The sequence below is a fragment of the Trichechus manatus genome, unplaced genomic scaffold, assembly GCF_000243295.1.
Source record: "Trichechus manatus latirostris isolate Lorelei unplaced genomic scaffold, TriManLat1.0 scaffold00002, whole genome shotgun sequence".
NCBI classification, from domain to species: Eukaryota; Metazoa; Chordata; class Mammalia; order Sirenia; family Trichechidae; genus Trichechus; species Trichechus manatus.
Window position 1 is genome coordinate 44,910,012 of NW_004443938.1, and position 18,275 is coordinate 44,928,286.

The window sequence follows — 18,275 nt, forward strand, 5'->3', positions numbered from 1 at the left end:
TTTTGACGTTAGAGTGTTGAATGAGACATTATGGTAGCAAATGTGTTCTGGTTCTGGCACAGAGTGCAGTGACTACACGATAATATGCCCAATACACTATCCTGTAATTACCGGGGAATGGCAATACTGTTTGTTCATATGGCCAATTAACTGAATGACCAGTTTTCAGTGATGTACTGTACACTGAGTTTAATCAAATAAATGTTGGATTGATGGCCAACAGCTGTGAAGTTGGCATAATAAAATGTCCTTCTTAAAGAAACACCTGTTAAAAGGACACTTTAGTACATCCTAATGCATTTGGGAATTTCAGAGTTCCCCCTCTCTACAACATAACATATTTTGGATGATTTTTGGTCAACTATATTTCTCCAGCTGTCATTAACTTATTGAAATTCTTAAAGTTTAAAGACTTTAAAAATTCTTCCCACAATGAGAAGGATTAACATTTGGCAAAGGGCCTGAAATCTATTCTAGAAGAAATGTAAAATCAGTATTCTAAAGGAAATTCAGTTTGTATTCCTCATCAGAGACTGACTGAAATATCTAGCTATTAGATCAGTAAAAGTTCTTTGTCCAAAGATTGATCCCTCATTTGTCTTAATCATGGTTTCTAAACATTTTAGTTAGTAGACACTCTGCATGAATACTTAGTATTGCTTCAGCCTTCAACCTCACCCTCCATATAGTAATAAGAATATGAGCCATGGAAACCTTTATCATTGACTTAGAAGGTAAGAAATCCTCGCTATTCATCTAAACTAAATTATCCACACAAGAGGATAATTAGAAACAGTCTTTATACTACAGATTAACAGTTGCTTACTTGAAGTATTGCTACATATTCATATTGTTGTCATAGTTAAAGGTATTCTTGTGTTTTGAGGTTTCATTAAATTTGATTTCCAGTTTTTTTCAATGTCTTCAGTCTAATAAATGAATTGCTGGTTTGGGAGTCTGAGACCCCTGAAATCTCTGAGCTTTTTTTTTTTTTTTCTCTCTCTCTAATTGTCCTTCTAAACTAATTACCTATCTGAGTTGTCATACAATATTTGATGAAAAATTCAAATGACTTTTCCAATAAAGTAAGTATAATGTACTGCAATATCTTGAAGAAATGAGAAGTCAGTTTATATACAATTATGGTCAATTCCCTGATTCAGTGGCTGGAAGCCCATGTTTCGTGGATCTGTAGAAAGGTGTCCTGCATGAACAGATGACAGGGCAGCGAGTTTTTCTCATCTCTCTCAAATTTGTTTCCTTATGGAGTTACGCCACAGGGACTTTGCACACCTTGGGGAGAGGCACAGGGATGAGGCACAGCTGCCATGTGCACCTAAAAGTGCTCAGTAGGTCTTTCAGCTGCTGCCATGCTCTTTATCTGTGACAAGCTTCTAAACAGCTGCCATAACTGCTTTGGAACCTGAGTGAAATAGCAGCTGCCAAAGGCTGCTGGCCTCAGCTGAGCTATTCCGTGTGTTTCACTCTGCATATATCTTATTTGAGAAGAGAATATTTGAGAGGTACAGAGGGAGAGGGTTTCTTATCTATAGCTTCAGAAGATGCATTTGGTTTTTTCCATTGGTGGAGAGGGGAATTGTACAGAATAAAAATGCTCTTAGCAGACCTTCTGGGGCCAAGGTAAATGAAGTTTCCAAAGTACAAAATGTAAAGAAGCAGAAATGAAGCTAATTTATATTTTTGTACCGCATAATACACTCACACATGCAAAGGTTCAGATAGAGTCTAATGTTAGGGAAAGGATGTTCTTGTTAGCTTGTAGGTTGTTGAACAGTAAGTAGTGCTATGGTTACCCTCTAGTTCTCTCTACATGAACAGAATGTTCTCTCCCGTCGTGAAACAGATTCGGCTCTGGTTTGACAACAATTTTCCTCATTGTTCGTGCCCCTGTGGAGAGATGCACTTCCAGACGGCCTTTGTTCAGGAATATCGCATAATAGGCCTGCAACAGCAAATAATTATTGAAGATTAAACAAGAGTCTCATCTGTGACTTACCTTGAGAGGTTCTCTGACAGAATTGTAGTTGTCCTCTCTGAGATCTTACAGGAGAAGTAAGACTCAATATTCCCTTAAGCCGAATATTTAAGGCAGCTGGAAATATCCTTTTAATAATTCACCATTTTTTACTGGTTAGATGACACAGGAAGTAGATATAGTAATGTAGCATTTCTCTGTAAAGCAAGCAGATCTGAGCTGCCGAAAGTAACAGCTGTGCTTGCACTGGGCTTCTAACTTACAAAACTGACCAGTAAACAAATGGGACCAACAAAATCCCTCTCCCTTATAGTCATGAGTGGATCGTTAGCTTCTGGAAATCAGGTCTGACTCTCAACCTCATGGCATTTTGAGGATTTAGATTTTAATTTTGTTCTCTGAGCTGGTTGACTAGATTGCTATCACAGACTTGTAACTTGTCGCCCACATTCAGAAAGAAGGAAGATAGTTTTTCATCCACAAACATGCCTGCTTTCTTCTTGCCACTGTTACTATAGCAACCAGTATGGTTTTGATATCTGATTATAAACCCCAGGGAGTGTGAATGCTTTTCTCGTCCCCAAAGCCGATGGCATGTGTGCTCCGTTTCTGGTGGAGCATGGGGCATCTGCTGTACAATGATTGCTTGGTCCTCCAAGCATCATCTGTGATGGTGGAGACTGTTTCAGTCAAACATCGTAATGTCTCCAATAATTTACTTAATTAGCTATGCAGCTCTGTGGCCAACACAAAATGTTCAGAGGAACAGGATTAATACTCACCATTCAATGAAGGGGCAACTGTAAAATACTCAATTAAAAATTGCTTAGCTAATTGATCATTTGCTATCCCAAACCCATTTAGCCCAGTGTAATCACAAGTAACCTTATGGGTACCAAAACATTTTGCTTTGAAAAAGAAAATATGTCAATTTAACCAGTATTGATTCTAGAACAGATACAGATATGAACTATTTGACATTGTTTCCCCTTTCAGATAGCATTTACTATGATATTTTAAAAAGCAGACATTCCTTATCATTTAAATGTTGAAATATTTAAAAAACGTTATTTCTAATTTACTTTGGACTATAGTACTTAAGGGTCCCTGTGAGTCGGAACTGACTCGACCGCATGTAGCAACAACAACAGAGCCCTGGTGGCACAGTGGTTAAGAGAATGGCTGCTAACCAAAAGGTCGGCAGTTCAAATCCACCAGCTATACTCTGGAAACCCTATGGGGCCGTTCCACTCCGTCCTATAGGGCTGTTATGAGTCAGAATTGACTGGACGGCAATGGCTTTGGTTTTGGCTTACTTGTTATAAGCCTCCAGGATGAAGCTTATGTTTTGCGTCATTTGGTGAGCAGGCATTCTTAATTGTCATAAAGTTACACTTACAATCCTGTTTTGTTCAACAAATCCTTTCCTTCTCTAAGGGTCACAAATAGCCTCTCTTTTCTTCTAAAAGTTTTAAAGATTTGCATTTCATGTTTAAGATTTTAATTCATTGGGAACTGATTTTTCTGTTCAGTGTGAAGTAGAAATCAAGTTCACTTTTTCCATGTGGATAATCAGTTGCCCCAGTATCATTCACTGAGAGGACCACTGTTTTCCTAATGAGCTGCAATGCCTGGGTATATCCAGGACTCTATTCTGTTCCACCATCACAGAGTTATCCAGGAATTAACACCAAACTACTGCAATCCAAATCTCTAGTTTCTAACGTGCTGATATCTGGCAGAGCGACTATACCACCTTTTCTACTTTAGAAATTTCTTGGGTTTTTGCTCTTTCATATAAATTTTAGAATTAGTATCTCATGGATCTCAAAAAGATAAAAGTGGCATTTTTATTGGAACTGAATCTACATAACATTTTGAAAACTGACATGTTTTTTATATTGAGTCTATCACTGAAAGTGTTGACTACGTCCATTTATTTAGGACTACTTTAATGCCTTTCCATAAAATTTTATAATTTTCTCCATATGGATCTAACACTTGTTTTGTTATATTTATTCTTAAATTATATACTTGTTCTTATACTATACTTGTTCTTTTCTTATTGCAATGTTAAGATCAGTGCAGTAATAATATTCATCCTTTTCTTGGTCTTGATTTTAAAAGAAATGTTTCCAGTGTTTTTCTATCAGGAGTATTTGTTATAGTCATTTTACAGATGGTGAAGGAAGCTCCCTCCTTTTCTTACTCACCAAGCATTTTTTCTGTTTTGTTTTTTTGAATAGGTGTTAAATTTTATCAAACGTTTTTCTTCATCTATTGAGATGACTATACGGTTTTTAGATTTTCTAATATTAAACCACTTTTGCATTCCTGAGATAATCCAACTTACTTATGATGTATGATTTTTTTAAAACACTTTTATACATCTTTGGATTCCATTTGCTAATATTTTGTTAGGCTTTTTTTTTACGGAAATGAATAAGACTTACTACACAATACTATTTATTGTTAAATATTAAATGTTAAAATTGATTAAAAACACATAATCACAAATAACACAACCTAGTTTATAAAGAAGTGTGAATATTTGAGGACATATTTGCAAAGCATTCTAATCTTCTGGTCATGGCAGACTAGGTAATTTCTATTAACCCTTTCACTGAGAAAAACTAGATTAAATGGAAAAACTAGATTTTAAAAATATGACTGAATGTACTGGAGGGATATCAAGACAGTAAAGAGTTATACTGCTTAGATCTGGGAAGCTGCCAAAGGGCTTTTAACATAATCAAAGGGCTAAAAAAAAAAAACCAAACAAACAAACAACCAAATCCGTGCTGTCGAGTTGATTCGGACTCATAGAGACCCTATAGGACAGAGAAGAACTGCCCCATAGAGTTTCCAAGGAGCACCTGGCAGATTCGAACTGCTGACCTTTTGGTTAGCAGCGGCAGCACTTAATCACTATACCACCAAGCTAAAGGGTCTAAAAATTGAAGATTCACAATTTGGCAAAGGTGGACACTGTTTAGACTTTATTCTAGCATCATGAGTGGGATTGGGCTATAAGTTTTCTTTTTCGTACTGTCCAAATCTGTGTTGGCTGTACTTGATTTGCAACTTCTAGTGCCAGGTCCGTTCTCTGCTCATCTCTGTGCCTATAGAAGGTGGGGCAAGGCAGGTTTCAACAGACTATATCACCTTGGCTACTGAAACTGGGAAACTGACCCTAAAAGGAATTTAAATTTAAGAGACCATACCTGGATATCTACAGATCTGATAAGGAAATGAACTTGGAGACAAGAAAAAATTAATACAATTTTGAACATATTCTAAGATTTCTCTGTTTATATATGTAAATGCTAAACTGATATGAAATATAAGTGCAAATACAAGCGTGATTGTGCACCTGGAATTGACCAATAGGAAAATTCTAATGAAGAAGAAGATATCAGAGAAATACGAGGTCAGCATGGATATAGAAATGTTCAGCCCTGGCTGGCTAAGATGGTAATGGAAATAAATGATGCAAATATGAAAATATAAAAGCAATTTATAAGGCCTAAATACCTCACCAGTTCTTTGTAAAACAACTGTTGTATATAAACATTAGAGAAATGCATTCTTAACGAGGTGTGACAGTACCTGTCCAGTTTGCCTTCGTTTTCTTCTAGGTGGTGCTGGTGTCCCTCCACTTCCCAAGAGAATGATCCCAGACTCATTCTTGGTGCTGAAGGACAGGTTAATTTCTGTTCCTACATCAATTGGCACAGGGGCCAACTCCACAAAACCAGGCTTAAGGAAGCTTACAGTGTAAACATTCTGTGAGTAAAAGGAAAGAAGAGAAAAAACCGTTAGAAATGAAAATCTAAATTAATTTCTCTATTTCACTCTCCCTCTTCAATGCACTCAATGCTATCATGAAATACATTGTAATTTTAGAAAGGATGAAAACCCATAGAAACATGGAGAGTTTAAGAGCAGTTAAAGAAGTATATACCCATTTGTAACTTCAAATCTTCCTAGCAGCTTAAGTTAAATCCATGATTGTGGTCTCTGCTGTTATTCTAGAACTTCTGGTTTAAAACGTAGAAGATTATTACTGATAAATAACATTTTCTTTTGGTTTAAACTGACCTTGCTAAATCTGCCTTGAAAACACTTGACATTAATCCCTTTAATACACTCCATCAACTAATTATTTATGTTTTATGAGTGTGACCACAGTCTATGTCAACATTCTCCCTCAGTGATGAGCCCAATGTAAAGATGTTCATTGCTATCAAATATATAAATATACTCCATAGGATTTAAGAAATATCAGATAAAATTTAAACCTTAAAAATAAATAATGCAAACATTAATAGTCCAATTTTTCCTCAAAATGAAAATGGTAGTATTATTTTTGTTGATTATAAATTTTTTAAAAATTAACACTTCAGACAGTAAGAAGTGAAAAGTAGGGAAATCAACAATTTTTCCCATACCAAAGCTGTATAGGAGTATATGAATTTTTACAGTGTATTCATTCATTCATTTTATCCTTCACTCCCTTACCTCCTTCCTCCACCATTCCCTCCTATATTTAAACTGAATCATGATAGACATGTTCATTGGTATCTTTTTTCACTTAAATATGTGGGGATATCTCTGTCAGCAAACACAGATCCCATCATCAATTTCAACAACTGGGGGACATTCCATTATATGAATGTGATCTAATTTATTTAAGCAAGGCCATATGGTTGGACATTGAGAGAGCTTAAAATGTTCATTTTTAAAATCCCGGATTTTGCAGGAATAAAAGCAAGGATTCTTTTAACGTAGGCTATTTTTTTTTTTCCACACAGTGATTCAGTTCCAGTTAACGGACACAAAGGGTGGGCAAAATGTGTAATCTATTTTCTATTCCAATTTTCAAATCATGGAGTTTTGGATAGTTCAGATAAAACTACTGTGCAGACTTATCAATATTTATCCACATCAAATTTCTGCCTCATATTTTAGTTGCAAAATAATTCCTGGTTACTCAAAAGTGCCTTTACAGAATCATCATTTCCACACATATAGGCTGTTCACTTTCTGGACAGTTTTCATCCTCATGTATATCTTTTGAACGTGGATGAGAGTGAGGGTATGGAGGCTTAAAACTCCCAGTGAAATGTTCTTTAATAAGCCAGTTATCAGTCCTTAGAATTTTAACTCTTTATGTATTCCCTTTTTCCTTATTCCAAAGCTTCTCAGGGTGGGAATTTCAAATGGAACATGCAGCTACAAACAATAAAGGCCCTGACAGTTCTGTTCCAGCCTTCAAACCCCATGATTCATATGACGGATTCATTTTTTTTTTCTTTCTCTCTATTCTTTCTTGATTTCCTGGAATTCCATAAGCCAGTTGCCATCAAGCCAACTCTGACTCATGGTGTCCTCATGTGTGTCAGAGCAGAACTGTGCTCATAGGATTTTCAATGGCTGATTTTTCAGAAGTAGATCACCAGGTCTTTCTTCTGAGGTGTCGCTGGGTAGACTTGAACCTCCAACCTTTTGTTAACCGTTTTCACCACCCAGGGACATAAATTCTATAGGAGTGCTTTAAAATAATTTTAATTGGAGAAAACAATCAAAACGAACAGTAGTATTATCTCAGAGTAATTAAAATTTGTAAGCATGATATATTTAACATTTTATTTTTTTAAACAAGCTCATGAGTTTTGAGATCCCATAAAATTCTCATTAACACTTGCTGATGACAGTTGGCTCTAGTTTATAGATATTTTAAGAGAGGAGAGCTCTGACTTGAGTTTCTCTCATGTATGGGTCAGCCCCTACTGAAGACTCAGTGCAGAATAGTCAAGTAAATCAGGGGGCTGCTGGGCTGCTTTGGTGATGGAGAAGAGATACTGAGGATACCTGGCCTCCAGCTAAGCTTTAACGTTTTGGTGGTAAAAAAACGTTGCAGTCTTGTCAAAGACAAGTCTTTGGAAAGTTGGATGCCATAGTTACTGGTCTGTGCCATTTTCAAAAAGGGGGCTTGACTTTCAAGGTGTAGACAAGATGATATGTACTAATGATTATGGTGCAAATGACTACTTGCTATTTGTGTAAACTCCCACTACACTCCAGAAAAAATTAAGGCTGCTGATAAAGCTATAGACAATACATAAGGATAAAATAAATTTAAAATAGATGACAGAAAAAAGGAAAAGGGTAAGTAGTATTGGAAATAGAACCAGAAAAGAGATTATATTAAAAATACAATTTTGGGTCTTCATAATACCATCTACTAAGTTCCGTTGATCATGGTAATTTATAGAAGTACCTCAGTCTTGCTTAATCACTTATGAATAGCTAAAATGAGAGTAAATAGGATTTTAAAATACATTAACAAGGGACTGGTCCCTGTAAAAGCACCCAAATGATGTAAGTAAAACCTGATATGAATGTGTTTAGGGAACTATTAAAAACAGACCAACCTCCAGTGAACATCCTTTGGTAACGCCAACATAATCAGGGCTACTGAGTATATTATATGGGGTTCTTGAAATTTCAATATCTCTGAGGCAGCCAGAATATTTCCTCAAATTTACTTCCGGTCTGTTGAAAGTTAAATGGAAAACAAAAGCAATAGCATTAGGGCAATGACAGTTCCTGTAACTACTGGAAGCAAGCCATAGGAGCAAACTAACTCACAGGTAGGCACGTTTATCAACTCGTGCACAGGCGCACGCAGGTATCCAGCAAACTATGCTCTCCTTTATCTACTGGTGACGTTAAGAGATGTTAACAGCATCTTGTAGAAGGAGTCTTTATGTAGTTATTCTTTTCTATTGACTCAACGGCAATGGCTTTGTTTTTTTTTGTTTGTTTTTTGTTTTTTGGTGTTAAGTGCTTTGGAGCCCTGGTGGCACACTGGTTAAGAGCTCAGTTGCTAACCAAAAGGTTGGCAGTTTGAATCTACCAGCTGCTCCTTGGAAACCCTGTAGGGCAGTTCTACTCTGTCTTATATGGTTGCAACAAGTCAGAATGGACTCGATGGCAATGGGTTTGGGTTTTTTTTTCCCCCCTTTGGTATTAAGTGTTTTATATATATAATGAAATAAGGGTTTCCTTCTCCCTCCAAAAAGTAGATAATTGTGTAAGAAGCATGATAAAACTACATACAGAAAGAAGTAAAAATAATAATAACTCGTTCAAAAATTTAAAAAATTCTAGAAAATATTTTAATCATTGAGACTTTTTTGACGGGGAGTAGTTACTGAAGAATAGCATAACATTATATTTTACTTTAACACTTTTAACTTAAGCAAAGTCCAAGAAACATGCATTTGGATTACATCTTAAAAAAAAAAAGAAAGATATTTTAAAGTTGAGGGTATAGACTGACCCAAAAGTCCTTATTTTATACCAGCACAATAGCAACATAAAGCAACCAACAGCCCAAACCAAAAACCCACTACTGTCTGGTTGATTCCAACTCATAGCGACCCCATAGAGTTTCCAAGATTGTAAATCTCTACGGAAGCAGACTGCCACATCTTTCTCCCATGGAGCTGCTGGTGGTTTGAAACTACTGACCTTTCAGTTAGCGATCAGTCACTTTAATCACTGTGCCACCAGGGCTCCTCAAAAGCACAAAAGATATATTTTATTTTTCCAATAGGGTTGAAAAAATGGTTTCCATACCCAAACTAAGGTCCCGGGGTGGCCTCAAACAGTTTGTGTTTGACTAGTAATCTAGAGGTTGGCAGTTGGAACCCATGCAATGGCACAGAAGAAAGGCCTAGTGATCTGCTTCCATAAAGGTTAAAGCCAAGAAAACTCTACAGAGTAGTTCTACTCTGTAATATATGAGGTCACCATGAATTGGAATCGACTCAATGACAATGGGACATTTTTTTTTTTAATTATACCCACATTACTTTTGAATGTTTACTTCTTGCTCACCACTTCTTAAAACAGGGCAAACATTCCAGCAGATTAGAAAATGAAGTCCTTGCCCTTGAGTCCAGCATGTTGCCCTGGTTTATTATGCGACATCCTGCAAGTGACTTTTCTCTGAGACTCAGTGTCCTTATACGTGAAATGGACAAAATGATAATAATAATACTACTATCTGCATTATTGAGTTGCGAAGTTTGCACAAGACAATGAATGTAAGCACTTTAACATAATTCCTAGCAAGTGGAAAGTGCTCAATACACACGAGCTAGCAAGGTTGTCAGTGATGATAACACTCCTTTAAGGTATGGAAGCACTGTCCAATGGAACTTTCTGTGATGGTGGAAAGAATCTCTTCTGCACTGTCCAGATTGGTAGCTACTAGCCACATGTAGCTGTGGCTTGTGCCAGTGAGGAACTGAATATTTATTAATTATTTAATTTAATTAATTTAAAGTTAAATTGCCACTGTGGCTAGTGGCTACTCTCTTGAACAGTGCAGGTCTATAGGGCTAAATAAAGTAATACTTTTCTTCTTTACAAGATGTTAATAAGGATCTGTAAAAACTGTCCAATCATACCAAAATATTGTACTTATTGGTTATCATTGTCCATGATTCCAGGATCCTTTTTTTCTTTTTTTTCCCTGTCTTAATAAAAATTACATGGCACCGGGGAAGACAGGTGGGGAAGCAAATCAGGCCCTGGCAGTGTGGTGTGTACCAGCTGATTTATATCATGCCAGATATTCTGTTTTCTTTTTCTCTGTAACTGCTTTATTTTCTTTGATAATTTTCTTCTGTTCCCAAGGTTTTCTCCTTCTGCTCAGTCGGAAGAACATGCCAAATGGAGGGTGAGGGTCTTGCTTATGTTTTTCTTCTACAAGGCAAAGGGAATGAGTGCATTTCTTTCACGGTGTTCATTTGCTCCTATACTTGCCTTTAGGGGAAGGCTCATCTATCACAATTTTTCCAGAGGTCTTGTCAATAAAGTCGATCACTCCTACCAGTTATATAGTTTGTTATTTCATGGAAACACAAAGAACCACTTCAAAATATAACAATTCAGCAAGCCCAGTGTTATGTAAATCACAGAAGACAAGTAGCAACATATGATCAGATTCATAATGTAACCATAGACTTCTGAAGGTCACCACTCAAGGGCAAAATTACCAAGCTACACAGCGTTATCCAGAGTTTTATTAGCATCTGTTTCCACTGAAAGCCAGCATTTGTCTTTTAGCCATCCCAGCAAACACAGCATGACTATCCTCATTACTGCATTGTGATAACACAACTTGCTTTATTTTTTTACTTTCATTTCTCTATATTCTAGTTTCTGATATTAAAACTCAAGCCTTTGCTTTTAAAATTTCTTGGATCAGTTCAGGTTCATTATCTCCTTTCCAAAAATTTGGCACACTTAGGCTCTGAAATGTCAAAAAACCAGGCTTTAGCCAGAGTGTGCCAGTGTTGCACATCTCGAGGTTTGGACCAGCCACTTTACAGGGAAGTGCTGCTCACAGCTTTCATACTAACCCCTGTCTGCAAATTAGAATTAAAATGATCCTGAGAAGCTAGGGGGACTGTCCACAAACTTCTTCACCATTAATGCAAATATTTGTTTTAAACATACTATTTCCAGAGATTCCTTTCATCTGGCTCTAGAGCTAATTCTAAATAAACACAGCAATATATAAGCAGCTCTGCCATGAGGTGCAAAGGCCACGTAAACGTTTGCATGTTTGCAGCCCTGCAAAAAGCAACAATGCAGTGGTAAGCACTTAGGAGCACCAGCTGATTATTCAGTAGACAGCATGGTATCAGGGAGGCCAGAGTCTGAGGTTCAATCCCAGAGATGGGTAGATCGCTTTGCTCTGTTACCCAGAACTAGACTGTGCCGATAAATCTGAGTGTGCTGCTGGTAGCCAGGGGGCACTGTGCGTGAGTGGTTGAACAAGTAAGCAGAGCAAATCCATCATCACTGCTGGTGAAACAAGTCAAATTGCAAGCCCAGTTGATGGTGGGTAAGCAGCAGCATCTTTGTTAAGTAAAGGGCAGCATGAGAAACACCTCAGGATGCATTACTTGCTCATGAAATATACTCTGGAAAAAGCTGCACAGGTCGCTCTGCTTCTGCACAGCTGCTTTATTTAAAGCCACATTTACCCAGCCCATGCACTTGAAGAAGGCATGCATAAATTTAAAGTTTACCTTGCTTTCATACTAGGTCACAGGGAAGAGAGGGAAAAAAAAACAATTTACTTATACTTGCATTTTCATTTAGTAAAACAATAAACACTAATCATAAATCTCCAAATAAAGCATCTCACAGGGATCCACAAAGGAAAGGTGTGCAAAAACCCCATAGAACAGAAAACAGACATATAGAAAATAGAATCTAAAAATGACCATTTCCTATATAACAATTCTCTTGGAAAATTTTTATTTTAGAGTATGAATTTAAGAACTTATGTTTATCATTATAATGAATGGGAAAATGCATATGTCTCTATTCTGCAGTTCCCGTAAGTAGTTTATAAATATTGCCTCTCAAAGAGCTTAAATTTAATGAAATCTATAAAAATAATTTACATTTTGCTGTATCTTTTGTGCTTTATCATATTGAGATCGTGTCTGTGGGCAAAATAGAAGGTAACTGAGTCCTTGGCTTCTTGATCAGTCACAAATAGATGTCTGAAGATTGTTCTGAAATAATGTAGCATACTATAGCGCCATTATCATTGTGGAATGTACTGTGAAAGTAAAAACATCTTAGCAATGATAAAGCAAAGAACCCTTAGATATGATGTGTACTTTGCTAGCCAAGTAAAACATAAACCCATCTCAATTAAATTAAATGTATACCTTTGTAGTTAACTTCTAAAAATTATTTTATGATAATCAAAACCAAGTCATTACTTGGTTTAAGTGACTTTAAGTTTGGATAACCTTATTCTGGCTATATTTCACTCATAGTAGAATATAGTTATTGATATTACAAAGCAAATCTTAGACTTAAGCAACTTCTGGATTCCTACCATTTAATATGGTGACTGGCACACAATAGATGCTCAACAAATATTTGTTGAATAATGCTGAATAAATTAATTTCCACGTAATAACTATGTCACTATTCAAATACATTTGATCTTCAATGATTTTTCTGACCAGGCACTTTAAATCTACATTACTAACACCAAATACCTTATAATGTAGAAGAATACAGAGCCAGTTTATCCGTACCATAAAACTTATCAACTTATATTCTTGAAAGATCGGTAATTAGAGTTGCTTGGTCTATGAGTGTGCATCTTGGGAAAAGAGTAAATCTCAATCTGCATGCTATCCCTTATAAAATGAGACTGAAGTTCTACTGTTAATTTGGGAACTATGAAAAATAATTGATCACCGTATTTCTCAGCTATTCTGAAATCCCTCCAAATGTAATGTGACTTTTTAGAGTAGAAACATGTAGGCAGGACTTTTGTCCCAATAAAAAACAAACTAACTAAATAACAAAACACAACAGAAAATTTAAAACAGGGTAGTCTATATTTTTAGTAAACTCTTATGGTTTAACCAAATCAATTAATTCCAATCTAATTAAATTCAGTTAACATTTATTGAGCATCAAGTAGTCTACAGATGTTCATTTCTTATGTTTCATGATAAGCAGTAAATTAAACATCATGTGAAATATTTTCTGAAATTTTTACTTTATTTTTTGAACTAATTAAACTACGAACTAAAAATGTCTCCCCATCCTGCTAGCTAAAAAGCATATGTAAAATTTTAAAAAAGTGTTGGCATGGGCATGAAAATAACTAATATAGCTCTTGTATTAGGCATATAGGCAAGCTCCAATACATCATAATGATGCTAATTCTTAGCAATAAAATAGGTTGTACACAATGTGTCCTGGCATACTGACTAATTTTCGGAACACTAAGCAATGTCATTGTGCTATTATCTCCAGTGAATGTGCAAAGAGAACAAAAATTGTAAGATCCACATTTAACTCTGGTTTTCACCTTTAATTACTTTCATAATACTTTTCATTAGGTGAATATAAGGCAAACAGTGATTCCAATCTATCTCTTCCACAAAGTTATCAAATTAATCCTTTGGTTTCTAAAACCTTGTGTTGTTCTAACATGCAGCATGCTTTTTTTTTTTTTTTTTTTTTGATCAGGCCTTTCTGCAACTAAAGGTTATATGACATTCCTATTGTAATTAAACTTTGGAACTCTAGTGAGCACAGTGGGCATTTATTTAAAATTTAATCCTTAGCTCTAAATGTAAACTAGATTACCTCAAGTTTCTCAGTGTTGGTAGGCCACCAAAATATATTTTGTCATCTGCTTTCAAGTCAAGACCAAAGTTGTTTCCAGATGAAGAAGTTGCTATGTTCTCCTCCTGGTTAGTATCTATATCTACAATTGATATATTGGCTATAAAGGAGATAGAAAGGTTAATATTTTTTTGAGAAATACCAACCACATATATGTCATGACTATTACTTCAAGATGAATTTAGTTTAATTCTCAAATTAACATCGACCTTCTACAACACCGGTACTATATACAGTCATTTAATAATAGCAGATACAATAAAAGCAGTGAAATACATTATTAAATCATCCACAATAAGACAGCATGAAAATAGTCACTTCTCAAGGCAACACCCATGAGGAGAAAAGAGAGATGCTTGAACGTACTTTAAACAGCAATTTTATCAAGTTTTCCATAATATAGATAAGAAGTTAGATATAATTAGAGATAAGGTCATTAGTTCTATCTTAAAATAGATATCTAATTAGAAATTAGATAATTAACTAGAACTATACTAAGTCTGTGGCTCTTTCTGAAAATTTCAGTACCAACAGAACTGCTAGGATTTAGGCTCCTGTACAAAGCATTAACCCCTGCATAAGATGATTGTGCATGGAAACGGAGAGATGAGAGTCTGCAAGATGAGGGGAGCCACATCCCCTATAAACTACATTTTAGACTGGGGATGCCAAGTGTTGTGAGAGGCATAGTATTCTCCCCTTATTGTTCTTCTCTCAGGTATCTAAAGGTATTTCTGATATGATGAGGATAAGAATTCAGAAATAGAAAGGAAAAGAGAAAGAAGAGAGGCACTTTTCAGCTTAAACTGCTTTGTATAGAAAGCAGATGGGGAACTCTTATCTCACTGATTTTTTTCCCCTCAATCTGAAGGGTCAAGCAAGGTCTTTTTTTTCCCTGAATTATGTGCTTTCTCCCTGTAATATTTGTTTAGGCCTAACCTTAACTGCTTCATATATTCTGGATCCTTGATGCATATTGAGTTAGCAGTTCATTAACATGATAAATTTGGCCTTTAAATCCTTGGCTGATATAGGATCTGAATTAATTAGGGTCTGAAAATGGACATTGGAACCAATCAATTATAAGGGCATGTCTAAAAGTTTATTCCTTAAAACACTAGTTTCATAGGTCAAATAAATTTGACAAACACTGGGTTAAACAAAGTTAAACGTATCTTAATTTTATGACTGCCCAGAACGTTTAACATGCTTATATGCAATGTAATGCTCAAAGAGAGGGGTATGAAGTTATTTCCCAAATATATTTGACCATGGGACATTATTATTTTCTCTCAACTCATCCCCTTTTAGAACTAGTGCTCTTTGGAAGGCACAGAGAGATATCAAACAACAAAATTCCAGTGCAGTCAGTAGCACTTCCATTCCTAAAGAAAGTGTCTTCAGTGAAACCATACACAGTTACCTTGCAAAAAAAAAAGTGAAATACCCGAACCTATTAACACCTCAGACTCTCAAAGCTGACTTTCAAAAAACAAACAACAAAAAACAACTCCAGAGAAAATCATCCTATTAAAAATATTTAGCAAGTTTAAGATTTAAAAAATTAATTATTTTTTATAAATACATTAAAAAGATTATATGTTTAACATGGACTGGTGGCTAAAAGAAAAGAGATTTCTAAAATTGTTTTCATGACTTTTTCACACAAATGCCTTTTTATCCAGATCAGCAAAGAAGTTTTCATATGGGGCTGCTGACTGAAACATGAAAATAGCCTCTTTTTATAGACCGGATGATATTTTAATGGTGTCTGTGAAAATCAGATTCTGCCTCTCTATCACATGCAAGCCAATGACTGGAGGTAGTTTTGCTCCTTATCCCTGAATGAATATACGCATTTGTAGAAATCATTCTAAGAAAAACTGATTAAAGAGTGGCAACACAATTGAATTGAAACTCACTGGCCCAGGAGTTAACTCTGGCAGAGATATGTTGAATGGCGTATTTTTACCGATTTAAAGGGAGGATTTTACTCTACCCTTCATGAGTGATAGCGATGAAGTAGGTTCTGCTATGGAATGCTAACACTCTTATTATTTCTCTTCCTTACAGAATAGAGAAATAAGCTATTAACACAGAATTTCAGGTTGATGAGTACAGACATCATTTATGGGTGTGTAGGGTAATAGGAGTTTTATTAAATACTAAACACAGAGTAGGGTCTTAATGAGTATTTCATAATCAATGCTGAGTTGTTATCAGCTCATTGTTTTTACTTTGGTATTTTTTCTTCTCACTCTTAGTTCATTGAAAATCTAAACAATCACTCGGAACCTTGTTTCCATATCAGTGCACTTGGGGGATGTGGCACACTTTAGCTCTGGTGGTACAGTGGTGAAAAGCTCGGCTGCTAACCAAAACATCTGCAGTTCGATTCCAACAGCTGCTCCTTGGGAACCTTATGGGGCAGTTCTACTCTGTCCTATACTGTCACTATGAGTCAGAATCGACTCAACGGCAATGGATTTGCTTTTTTTTTTTTTTTTTGGTGGTGGTGGTTCGACTGACTGGCTGTCAAGGGCGACGTCCCCTGAAGGAGTGGGTTTGAATTTCAAGGCACAGTTCTTACACAAACTTGTTGAGAATAAGTCATCTAAAACAACTAATTTGGCCACTGGAAAGGAGCCAAGACTCATACTGCAGGAGTCTTATTTGGATTCCTATCCCCTACTCCGTGGTCTCCGACCCTGCTGAAGTCGTCGCTGTCTTCCCTATAAACCAACCAAATGGAGAATTTTTGTCCTTAACTTAGCAGATTATTACGCAGCATATGATGCTGTTAGCATCTCCCTTCTTCTTGGAAACTTCCTCTTTTGGATTCCATAATACCACGCTCTCCAACTTCTTTTCTTACCTTTCTAACCTCATTCTCACGCTCGTTTCTTGGAAGCTATTTCTTTGAACACCTCTGAAATGTTTATGTTCCCTAGTATCCCTTTCTTTGCCCACCTCTCAGGTTTTAACTGAGTAAATTCTAGTTTTCATCTACTTAGGATGACTCAGAAATCAGTATGCCTGGACCTGACTTTTGCCTAAAAACTCATATTCAATAAGTGAGACACCATTGTCTGTATTTTCCCTAAGTATTTCAAACAAAACATATTACGAATCTAAATGATCTTTTTACACCCAATCTGTATTTCCTGTTTTATTTGTTGGCACTATGGCCCTCACCCAAGTTCCTAAACTAGAAAGTCAACCTGGCTTTTCTCCTCACCATTCCACATCTAATGAGTCAACAGCCCTCTGATTCTTCTTCTAAATAACTCTAACATCTGTCCTAATTTTTTAACAGCTTTACAGAGGTATAATTGGCATACTATAAATTACCCATATTTAAAATGTACAATGTAATAAGTTTTGAGTTATGTATACACCTGAGAAGCCATCACCACAATCAAGAATGTGAACATAAATATCACCACAAAAGTTTCCTTATGCCCCTTTGCAATCCCTCTTTCCCTCCCCTTCCTCTCCACCCATCCCCAAGTAACCTCTGATCTGCTTTCTGTCACTATAATTAGTTTGCATTTTCTAGTATTTTATATAAATGGACTCTCTTTTATCTGCCTTCTTTCACTCAGATTAATTGTTTTGATACTGAATCCATTTTGTACATGTATTAATAGCTCATTACTTTTTATTGCTGAGTAGTATTCCATTGTATGTATATACCACAATTTGTATATCTAGTCACCTGTTGGTGTACATCTGAGTTATTTTCAGTTTCTGATTCTCACAAATAAAGCTGCTATGAAACATACTGGTAGAGTTGTTGTATGGAGGTATGCTTTCATTTGGCTTGGGTGAATACATTGGGGTGGAATGGCTGGGTTATATGGTAGATATATATTTAGCCTTTTAAGAAAGTGCTAATCAGTTTTCTAAAGTGACTGTACTATTTTACATCCTTACCAGGATTGTATGAAATTTCCAGTTCCATCTTCACCAGCACTTGGTATTGTCAGTCTTTTTAATTTTAGACATTCTGGTAACTGTGAGT

At 36.0% G+C, this 18,275-nt stretch overlaps 1 protein-coding gene across 1 annotated transcript in view; it reads right to left on the reverse strand.

The window, feature by feature from the left end:
• LAMA2 (laminin subunit alpha 2) overlaps positions 1 to 18,275 on the reverse strand; it is a gene marked incomplete at its 5' end in the record, with an annotated part of 457,095 nt that overhangs the window by 28,301 nt on the left and 410,519 nt on the right. Inside the window, 5 exons of the mRNA XM_012554936.2 lie at positions 1,815 to 1,963; positions 5,606 to 5,782; positions 8,434 to 8,554; positions 12,112 to 12,123; positions 14,213 to 14,351. Coding sequence (XP_012410390.1) covers positions 1,815 to 1,963; positions 5,606 to 5,782; positions 8,434 to 8,554; positions 12,112 to 12,123; positions 14,213 to 14,351 — 598 coding nt within the window. The remainder of the gene's footprint in view (positions 1 to 1,814; positions 1,964 to 5,605; positions 5,783 to 8,433; positions 8,555 to 12,111; positions 12,124 to 14,212; positions 14,352 to 18,275) is intronic.